The 11,472-nt window shown below is 41.5% G+C and overlaps 1 protein-coding gene across 1 annotated transcript in view; it reads left to right on the plus strand.

Annotated features, from left to right (window-relative positions):
* The window catches only part of LOC112217707 (ras-related protein Rab-32-like), a 40,230-nt gene extending 30,119 nt beyond the window's left edge, over window positions 1–10,111 (plus strand). Inside the window, exon 3 of the mRNA XM_024378183.2 lies at window positions 8,778–10,111. Within this exon, the coding sequence (XP_024233951.1) occupies window positions 8,778–8,927 (150 nt within the window). The 3' untranslated portion in view covers window positions 8,928–10,111. The remainder of the gene's footprint in view (window positions 1–8,777) is intronic.
* The last annotated feature ends 1,361 nt before the right edge of the window (window positions 10,112–11,472 follow it).

Here is an 11,472-nt window from a genome sequence, read left to right on the forward strand (position 1 = left end):
TGTACTTGTTCCTCTGCATAAATGCCCGGGTAGATTTTGAGCAGTGTTTTGGGTCGTTGTCTTGTTGTAATATCCAGCCCCGGCGTAACTTCAACTTTGTGACTGATTCTTCAACATTATCCCCAAGAATCTGCTGATATTGAGTGGAATCCATGCGACCCTCAACTTTAACAAGATTCCCAGTACCGGCACTGGCCACACAGCCCCACAGCATGATGGAACCTCCACCAAATTTTACTGTGGGTAGCAAGTGTTTTTCTTGGACCGCTGTGTTCTTTTGCCGCCATGCATAACGTCCCTTGTTATGACCAAATAACTCAATATTTGCTTCATCAGTCAACAGCACCTTATTCCAAAATGAAGCTGGCTTGTCCAAATGTGCGTTTGCATACCTCAAGCGGCTCTGTTTGTGGCGTGTGTCCAGAAAAGGCTTCTTCTGCATCACTCTCCCATATAGCTTCTCCTTGTGCAAAGTGCACTGAATTGTTGAACGATGCACAGTGACACCATCTGCAGCAAGATGATGTTGTAGGTCTTTGGAGGTGGTCTGTGGGTTGTTTTTGACCGTTCTCACCATCCTTCGTCTTTGCCTCTCCGATATTTTACTTGGCCTGCCACTTCTGGCCTTAACAAGAACAGTGCCTGTGGTCTTCCATTTCCTCACTATGTTCCTCACAGTGGACACTGACAGCTTAAATCTCTGTGATAGCTTTTTGTAGCCTTCCTCTAAACCATAATGTTGAACAATCTTTGTTTTCAGGTCATTTGAGAGTTGTTTTGAGGCCCCCATGTTTCCACTCTTCAGAGGAGAGTCAAAGAGAACAACAACTTGCAATTGGCCACCTTAAATACCTTTTCTCATGATTGGATGCACTTGTCTATGAAGTTCAAGGCTTAATGAGCTCACCAAACCAATTGTGTGTTCCAATTAATCAGTGCTAAGTAGTTACAGGTATTCAAATCAACAGAATGACATGACTGATTTAATTTCATACAACTTAATATTGCTACACTAAAAATCTTTGTCTGGACAATACCCCAGTACTCAGCTTTTATTAGAAAATGAATGGCATGCCACTGATCATTTTCTGTGACGACAGAGTAAATTATTATGCAGCCTCAGAGGGGTGCCCAAACTTTTTCATACGACAGTATGTATGCTGAACAAAAATATAAACGCAACATGTAAAGTGTTGGTCCCATGTTCCATGAGCTGAAATAAAAGATCCCAGAAATGTTCCATATGCACAAAAAGCTTATTTATCTAAAATGTTGTGCACAAAAATTCTTTACATCCCTGTAAAATAACATTTCTCCTTTGCCAAGATAATCCATCCCCCTGGCATCTCCATCCATGTGGCATATCAAGAAGCTGATTAAACAGCATGATCATTACACAGGTTGCACCTTGTGCTGGTTACAATATAATGTGCAGTTTAGTCGCACAACACAATGCCATCTGTTTTCACTTTGTCATTATGGGGTATTGTGTGTATTGATAAGGAAAAATATAGAATTTAATCCATATTAGAATAAGGCTGTAACGTAACAAAATGTGGAAAAAGGGGTCTGTATACTTTCCGAATGTACTGCAATCGGCTCTCTGTGTGAAAATGAGGTCAACTGGGGTCTGCCTGTCATGAAGCATTGGAGGGAACTCTCTCTCTCTCTGTGTGTGCGCGCCTCAATTCACTGGGGCTTTAGGTTTCTGCTTGCCCCTGTCACCTCAATTCTAATGCCCCCACAAGCCACCAACCCTGGGTAAATGACAGTTACCTCTCACACATGTCCCCCTGCAGTGTCCCTGTCCCCGACACACAGTAGCACCATTCCAGACAGACACTGTACCAGGTCTGAGCAAGGGGTCACACACACCAATGAAACAATATGGTGTATGTGTTTGAGCAGAGTTTGTTTAGGCAGTTGTAGCATTTACGCATGCGTGCGCACCACCACACACACAGGGACATCCCCATTCCCTAGCCCAGTGGTTTCCAACCATTTTAGGTTACTGCACCACCAACAGATGTTTTTCTCTGCATGGAGAACCCCTGAAGTACCCCTTCCTATGCATTTTACCAGTAGGTCTATGGCCTCATGAGTCTTCTCAAGTACCCCCAGTGGATAGGTAGTCCTGGTTGGGAACCACTTTGCTAGCCCATGGGGAGACCTTTTAGAGCCACACAAACTCTGTGTCTTTATCAGCTTTGAGGATGTGATCCCCTCAGCGTTTCCCAGCTCTAATCCTGAGCTGTAAGAGCGTAGACATGTCCTTTGACTGATCATAGCGTGTGCCACTAGAAACCAAAGCAGGTCACTGCTATTTCAGCTCCATCTCTGCTATAGGAGAGAATTCCTCCCTGCAGAATCAGTCAAGTCCAACCTTATACAGATACTCATAATAGGCCATCATGTGTTGAATCTTGTAGCACAATCCATATTCATATCCAATGTAAAATGGCCTTCATAAAGCCACCCTGATTGTTGCAACAGCTTGATGGTCAAATACTGATGTACTGTAGAAGGTTCTGTGCTTTAAACTTGATTTCCTGTGTAATTTCTCATAGGATCACCTATTAACCTTCATTGTGAGAAAGACTATCTATGTCTGTTCAAAGCCTTGAGAATTTTGTGTGTGTGTGTGTGTGTGTGTGGGGGGGATTGTATGCAGTAAGCACTTCTGTCAAACAGTTCAACAGAATGGCAAACATTAGCCTTCAGGAAATCTCAGCCTTCGTGAAACGCAAAATGTCCCTGCTGCTGAATTTACTTTTCTGTCATCACCTGCAGCTGTGTGTGTGTGTGTGTTCATGTGAGTGACAGAAGGTGTGCTAGTACCCAGCATGCACCAGCACATGTTCCTGAGATAAATAACTCTATTAGGGGACATAACTCAGATGGTTGGTATGGAGCTCTGGCTGTGAAGGCACATACCACACGTGTGTTTTAGAGACATGTCTGCTCTTATTTTGTGCTGAACCTCTATTCTAACAACCATCTCCTTAAATATGAGACTCAAGGGAAATATCACTCTCTCTCTTTCTGCTTCTCGCTGTCTTTCTCTATTTACCTCTCTCCATCGGTCCCCCTCCTTCTCTCCCTTTCTCCTTCCCTTCCTCGTCTGTCTTTCTCTCCCTCTCTAACATGAAAGGCTCGCTGAAGAGCTCACCAGCCTCATGTTTCTGAATTACTGAGGAATTCTGAAAAAACTACTTGGCTCTAGGGAACCGACCAGCTACACCGCAGATATACTGTAGCAACCAGGAAAAATAGACTCAAAACAACAAACAAAACGCTAGTTGAACTTGTTACAAGACAAAGTATACCACCCCACGTTCATGGAGACACATGCAGTTTGCACAATCATTTGCCCTAGACATTCACACTTCAGTTGATGCTCAGTAATGCGTTGGCCACGTTAGCCATACAGGATTCATCTTTTTATTATACATTTTTTTGTATTGAATTTTCAAAACATACAATCTACCTGCAATGTAGCCACTCAACAATTACATTTAGTCATCTAGCAGACACTCCCATCCAGAGCGACCCACAGGAGCAACCAGGGTCAAGTGCCCCTCCCCACACAGTTCACCGAGAGATGCCCCTCAACCATCCGAGATCTCCCCTTCCATTACTATATGGACTTCGCTTTGTGCACGGGGCATGCTGAAGCAGAAAGGGCCTTCCCCAAACTGTTGCCACAAAGTTGGGAGCACAGAATTGTCTAGAATGTCATTGTATGCTGTAGGAACTAAGGAGCCTAGCCCAAACCATGAAAAACAGCCCCAGACCATTATTCCTACTCCACCACTCTTTACTGTTGGCACTATGCATTGGAGAAGGTAGTGTTCTCCTGGCATCCGCCAAACTCAGATTCGTCCGTCGGACTGCCAGATGGTGATGTGTGATTTATCACTCCAGAGAACTCGTTTCCACTGCTCCAGAGTCCAATGGCAGCAAGCTTTATACCACTCTAGCCGATGCTTGGCATTGCGCATGGTGATCCTAGGCTTGTGTGCGGCTGCTCGGTCATGGAAACCCATTTCATAAAGCTCCCGACGAACAGTTCTTGTGCTGACGTTTCTTCCAGAGGGAGTTTGGAACTCTGTAGTGAGTTGCAACCGAGGACAGACAATTTTTACTCGCTTCAGCACTCGGCGGTCAAGTTCTGTGAGCTTGTGTGGCCTACCACTTCGCGGCTGAGCCGCTGTTGCTCCTAGACGTTTCCACTTCACAATAACAGCACTTACAGTTGACCGGGGCAGCTCTAGCAGGGCAGAAATGTTACGAACTGACTTGTTGGAAAGGTGGCATATGACGGTGCCACATTGAAAGTCACTGAGCTTTTCAGTAAGGCCATTCTATTGCCATTGTTTGTCTATGGAGATTGCAGGGATGTGTGCTCAATTTTATACACCTGTCAACAATGGATGTGACTGAAATAGACGATTCCACTAATTTGAAAGGGTGTCCACATACTTTTGTATATATAGTGTATCTTTCAACAATGCTGTGATGTTTAACATACAATTTGAATCTATCAAATAATGTAATCCACATATTGTGAGTTGAAGATAAATACTTATACTAAGAGTATTAGTAATTTACTGAACAGGTCTCTCCAAATCTCCCAACAATGCTATTTCTACAGTCAATTTTACATTTAATATTATGCTTTTTCAGTCATTCCTGAACCTGAAACCAGAAACAGGCTACCTGAGGGCAATACCAGACAAATGGTCTATTGATTCAGTACAACAAAATCTGCAGAGCTGCTGTGATTCTATGCCCCAAATATTCAAGAATTTTCTATATATAGTTTTAGCTAAAAAGCACAAAGTCTTGAATCTTGCAACGTTTTATATATCAACTCATACATCTTGTACCATGTAAATCGGTACATCAAAAATCTCTTCCCAGCCTATTTTGCAATCTGTATGGCACAGCCGTCAACATCCTGGTCCTCAAAATGAAACCGGTATACTTTCCTATTTACTATATTTTTGTTATTCTGACAGTTTTTTGGGGGGAGGTAGTGCTGTAATCATGGATTGAGTAGACCTTCCCATACAATTCCGATAGCTCCATGAAAGACAGAACTCTACCATTCTAATATAATTTAAAAACAAAATAATTATTTGTTAAAATATATTTTCTGGGGGATGAAATTGCTCTGCATTGCTGGTTTGAAAAAGAGATACTTTGAACAAGGTTTCATTTTCAATTAATCGAAAATGAGACAGCAATCTGCACAAAGGCAATTTTTAAACAAGGGGATGAGCTTTTCTTAGTATCTACTTGAGAACCATTTTGGGTTAAAGTAAAACTTTTGTATAAGTGAAGCTTTTAGAGGTTTAGTGCTTTTACATTTAATCATCTCAGCCTACCCAGTTCATATTCATTTTATAGATAGGCACGCTTCATCTTGTCTGGGTTAGCGTCCCAGATAAAGTGAAATATGATTTGAAAAACGAATCAGGAGTAGGCCGCGCCATAAGTGAGTAAACTGAGATATGACTAAGGAGTTAATCTGTGTAATTTTCCCATTAAATAGACAGGTATTTACCTCAGGATCTTGTCTATTTTTACTAGTTTTCTATTGAAATTCATTGTAGAGAGCTTATTTATAGCTTTTGTGATATGAATACCAAGTACATATACTTCACCGTCAGCCCATTTATAGGTAAGCTGCAGGGTAATATAAAAATGTTGTGTTTTTAAAGATACAATACATAATATGGTACACTTTGCATAATTAGGTTTTAGTCCAGAGAGGCCAGAAAAGTTATCTCTTCAATGAGACATTTCAGAGATCTTGCTTGCAGACTTAATATAGAACTTCAGTCAACGGCATACATGGACACCTTTGTTTTTAAGCCTTGGATTTCTAATCCTCTAATATTTTTATTTGATCTGATTTTAATAGCTAGGCCATAATGAATAGATATGGTGACCACAGACAACCTTGTTTAACTCCTCTTCACAGTTCAAAACTATCTGAGAAGTAGCCGCTATTTACTATTTTACACATGGGTTTGCTATACATTTGAAGAAGAGACTCAACAAGATTAGGAAAAATCCAGCCATTTATATATACAATCCATATATAAAAAGCCTTTAAAAAATCTTCTATGAATACCAGGCCTGGCTTCTTAGATGTTTCTTCTTCTATTTCTAGTAGTTGTTATACAGTATATTGTCTCCAATGTATCATTCATGTAAAAAAGCTGTCTGATCAGGATGAATAAAATCTGGTATATAACACTCTAATTCTGAGTGTTAGGCATTTCGCTACCTTGAACATTTAAAATTCTGTGCAACTTCCAGCGCGCGTTTACTGTGAACACTGAGGCTGTACCCGCTTTTAAGTTACAATTTTAACAGTGGCCAAGTAGGCGACTGTGGCTATTTGATCATAATGTAGGCCTACCAGAGTGTTGCCTACTATCAAAAACAATGGCTAAAATGCATCCCGTAACATTCTAACATGGAAATAGCTGTTCTCATTCAGCCTAAAGTAGCAGCCAATGTGTTGTGTTCAATGTAGGCCTACATTCCATGAGACTTTTGGAAAAAAAAACATGCAGAGCTTGACATTAACCTGTTTATCCACTTGTCTTTCAGACAAGGTGACTGAAAATGTTGTTTGATGCAAGAAACCGCTTTACAAAATAAAATGCATTATTTTCATGCCCTATGAGCTAAATCTGCACATGTGGCTACATGCAGCTCTCGCTTTGATCTTAAAACAAGTGCATCTACCCACAACCACTCATGCTGTAAACACAGTCCAGTTCAATGTAAATGGCACAGATCCAATAATGGCAATGGTCTATTTGCATATAGTCCTACTGCAGCTCTGAATTGTTTATGCCACACTGGTCTGTGTAGACGAGTATGGGCTGAGTAGTGCATGTCAATGCAATAGAATCCTACTCCGATGCGTTCTGCCTACAACAAAATCTCTTGCATAGTTCATTTGTTTTGGTATGTTGCATTGAAAGTGGCTAATATTGAGCTGATTCAATCACAATTGCCACAGTAAAGGGAAACGTTGATTAGTGTCGATTAACTAGAAGTGGTCACCAACCTTTTCTGAGTCAAAATGCAAGCCGAGATCTACCACTCAGATTTTAACATGATTAAAAATGTAAGCCTATTCAACATGAACTAATTAAAAACAGAACTGTTGCAATGAAGTTTGTGGAGTAAGCTATAGGCACAATACATTACCACCGCATATTGGCTTTGCTTGAATTGCCCTGCCAATGCATAGTTTTTTGGGCCTTTGAAAAAATTATATTACAACATTTGAGGTATGCTATATGATCACACCAGTAATAGATCTGATGTTGTATTACTTGTGAAGCACAGCTGAGTCAGCATACATTTAAATAAGTTGCTTTTTATTTTATTGGGCTGATTGTATCTCAGCAGAGGGTGAGAGCAGCAGACTGAGGGTCCACCTCTCAACATCCCTCCGCTCTCCCTTACCAAAAAGGAGCACTGGCTTCCATATGATGGTGAAACTCGAGTCGCACCGCATTATTTCCGCCTCATGCACAAATTCATGCTACTCCTATTGAACAGACAAAGTTAAATATTCCTCCATATTAACAAAGACCCAAATCGTTAATAATAACAACAATGCAAGCTTAAAAGATACACTTTCATTACTGCTGCAGTGCTTGTTGTAGTGCTGAGGGGAAATAGGAAGAACGTGCATTTTATGGTTTTTAGCGTGATCGACCAGTTGGTGACCACTGCTCTAGAAAGTTGAATGAAGTTCAATCTCGTGCTCTCTCTCTGTAGCAATTGTAGCTTGTATGGCTCCCTGGGCAAAGCCCCCCTTCAGCACCCCCGCTGCCACGGCAAAAAAATGGCCCCTTTCTGCATTAACTGAATTAACTGAATTATTACACTTACCCTATTGCTAACAAAAACACAACTAGAACAACACACTTATAAAGAAGAGAACCTGATTATTACACTACTGCACTTCAAACAAGAAACACAAACTAAATTGCACAACTAATTGCATTACTAATTGCATTTGTACTGGACAAAGTTAGAGGTGCGTTATTTAATAGATTCCCCCGCTTCCAGTGGGGGAGACCTAATGTCAACCTATTTGTCAAACTATTGACATGACGTGCAAATGAGCAATAGAAAACCGTTTGCGGAAATTCTTTGTGCGGGGGCCATGTGCCGCCCCAGGCAAGATGGCGGCTGTCCATGTCGCCTATACCTAAATCCGCCACTGCTCTATGGGCTAATATTTCTCTGCGGCAAGTCCCGGGGGTGCGTGCACAGCTTAGAGGGAACATTGGTCACCATGTGAAGCGTTGGCCAAGCATTCAGAAGCACGCCTCAGGCTACAGTCCCTAAAGGTTGGGGAAGGCACGTGGGTCACATGACTTTCTGTGACATCTTGTGGTCAGGACATCAACTGTTGGACAGCTCAGAGAGAGACCCTGCATCGTTCCATAAACGTCATCCATATGTCATGGGGAACGTGGTCATCTTGAGTTGACAGCTGAGAACATAACTTCTTTTACTTGGATAGAGGAGAAAGCTAGAGAAATAACCAGTGGTTTATATATTTTTTAGACTAATGTTCTGTGTAACAAATGGGTGCGGCCAAACCGGTTTCACCAATGTTGCACCTCATTAGGTAACTACCAAAACCAATATGCCCCAGCAACTGTATTTGTGCTTTCATGTGAATTGATATGACCTTTAACCCTAATTCTGTTTTGTTTTACCTTTCCCAGGACAACATCAACGTGGATGAGGCAGCTCGGTTCCTGGTGGAGAACATCCTGCTGAATGACAAGGGCCTGCCGTACGAGGAGAGCAACGGAGACCGCATCAAACTGGACCAGGAGACGATGGCTGCCGAGAGTAAGTCAGGCTGCTGCTAGCAGTGAGGACTCCTTCTGTGTCCACCCTCCGGCTCGCACCCCAGCCTGCCTCACACAGAAGGCCTAGAGGTCAAGGACTGGGTCTCCGAGCCCCCCCTACCGTAGCCCCCATCTTCTGTCTCTACTATCACAACAGGGGCTGCTGTTCAGGGAGGGTGTGAACCCAATTCCTCACTCCAAGCTGTCGTTACTATGGACTTCCTAACTTCTAACCCCCCCATGCGGAAGGGGTACTGTCCAGGGAGTGGGTCCCGGCAGATCTCAACCCACTGACTCTGGACCCTGCCAACCCCATCCCAACACCCCACGTTTCCCCCCTCCTTGCCCCCTGACGTGATCTAGTGCCCTCCCTGATGCTCTGTGTTATGAGGCTCTGGTTGTGGAAGACAGAGGAGCACCCTGATGGAGGTGACATTAGATATAGAAACTTACCCTCTTACCGTTACCAGTATGTTCTCATTGTTCTGACACTGTTGTCACAATCACGCATGTAACTGTCATGTTTCATATGGTGCCAAGAGGTTTAAAAAGAATAATAATGTTAAGGTGGGAACAAAGGTGGGACTAAGGCTGTGGTATAACTAATATGTTTTTGTCTGTCTTTTATCATGATGATCTGTGTAATGTTTGAGTGTTCTAGACAATGCTAGTCACACAAATAAGTCTTGAAAGAAAAAAAATAAGAGGGTACCATAGGATAGATCAGTTTTAATATTGCAGATAATTTGATAGAACCTAAAATCTAATAGTTTGCATAATATCTAATCCCGTTTATTTTTACCCAACACTACCACCCCTCCCCAGATTGGAGTAAACTAACGGACAACAATACTTCTACTGCTACTTACAGCTTTCACATGTGCGGTGCATGTAGTTAACTAATTATACATATTCCTAATTTCCTCTTTCTGCAGTTGCTGGATTTTCACTTGATGTCTTTGTGATAGATGTACTCTTTTGTACTAAGAGGTGTATTTTTTTAAACATTGTGTTTGATCATGGATGTATAATTCCTTGTGAGGTACAAAAAGCATCAGGCAGGGGAGTGAACCATCCCTCTGCCCAGGAAGTTGAGTATCATAGACAAGTGTAAATGCTTTTTTAAAGTGCTGGGTCTATCAAATGTATGTGACATTATACATTGAATCAACTACAAGAACAAAAAATAAAACATTTTAATTGCATGTTTTGTCGTCTTGGCTTAATCCTTTATTAGTGACAATATTTAACAGAATGGAATTGAAAGTGTGTGTTAATGAAAACACTAGTAGGAGGTGATCCCTCAAGGCTCAACATAGGAGCAACTGAATGTGATCATAGAAATGGAAATTCACGTTATAAAATGTTTCACAACATAATTCGCTGGTCTCGTGTGTGTGTGAGGCATGGCCATGCGGTATCACTTAGGGGAGGCTGTGTGTTTGTGTGATAGTCATCAGACTGTTCTGCTCACCGCTGTAGCTCGTGCTCTCCCATGCTCCTATTATTACCAGAAAAGAAACCAACGTCACAAAGGCCTCCAGGACACAGACACTCAGCAATGTCTACTACTGCCCATTCACTTTCTCACTGACTTCCGCTCATTTATACTGTAAAACAGTACTGGTCTATCAGTGCCAGTTCAACAAATCTAAGCCTCTGATTACTTTTAGAAAGTGGACACAAGTGTAATTTTATAAAGGCAAAATGTACACTAGACCTACTTGCTACTTCCCCCATATACAGTAAAGCTGTTTTCACATTATGCCAAGTTGGCTGATAGTTAAACACACTCCAGTGTCCCTTAATTTAGTAATAACAATAATGCTTTTAACTACCCAATATAATGTATACAAAAGGAAATGTTGCTACATTCTCTTCTGTTTTGATTTGAATGCATAGCTTTGACTACTCAAATAGTCAAGGTTATCTTTATAGGATATGTTTTAAGGAGCCAATTAATGTTTTATTTAAGAAATCGCAACAGTCAAATTAATCTCATTAATGACAATACCCAGAAACAGACAAGGAAACGGTCTTTCTATTTTGACCAGTGGCATTCCTTTAGTCAGCAGGAGCCAAACATAAATGGAACATTAGATTAGGCCTGCACACAAGTACAATAGGCCTATATAAATCTGATTGAAATACAGATTTTAAAAAGCAATTTTATTTTTATGCACACTTCTTTTCTTCTCAGTGTATGAAAAGTAAAGTCCCCCACAAATGTTAAAGGGAAGAGAGGAAAGGGATATTGCTGAGTTTTACAAAAATGTAATATGCATGAAGGCAGATGCAAGTCATTTGACAAGACTGGGTAACTGCATCCCAATATGGCAACCGGAGTATGGACAAGTGGAAAGGAAAGTAGTAGTAGGAGTGTGGAAAGGAAAGTAGTAGTGGAAGTGTGGAAAGGAAAGTAGTAGTAGGAGTGTGGAAAGGAAAGTAGTAGTAGGAGTGTGGAAAGGAAAGTAGTAGTGGGAGTGTGGAAAGGAAAGTAGTAGTGGGAGTGTGGAAAGGAAAGTAGTAGTGGGAGTGTGGAAAGGAAAGTAGTAGTGGGAGTGTG

The sequence above is a fragment of the Oncorhynchus tshawytscha genome, linkage group LG18 (genome assembly GCF_018296145.1).
Source record: "Oncorhynchus tshawytscha isolate Ot180627B linkage group LG18, Otsh_v2.0, whole genome shotgun sequence".
In the NCBI taxonomy this organism is placed as follows: domain Eukaryota; kingdom Metazoa; phylum Chordata; class Actinopteri; order Salmoniformes; family Salmonidae; genus Oncorhynchus; species Oncorhynchus tshawytscha.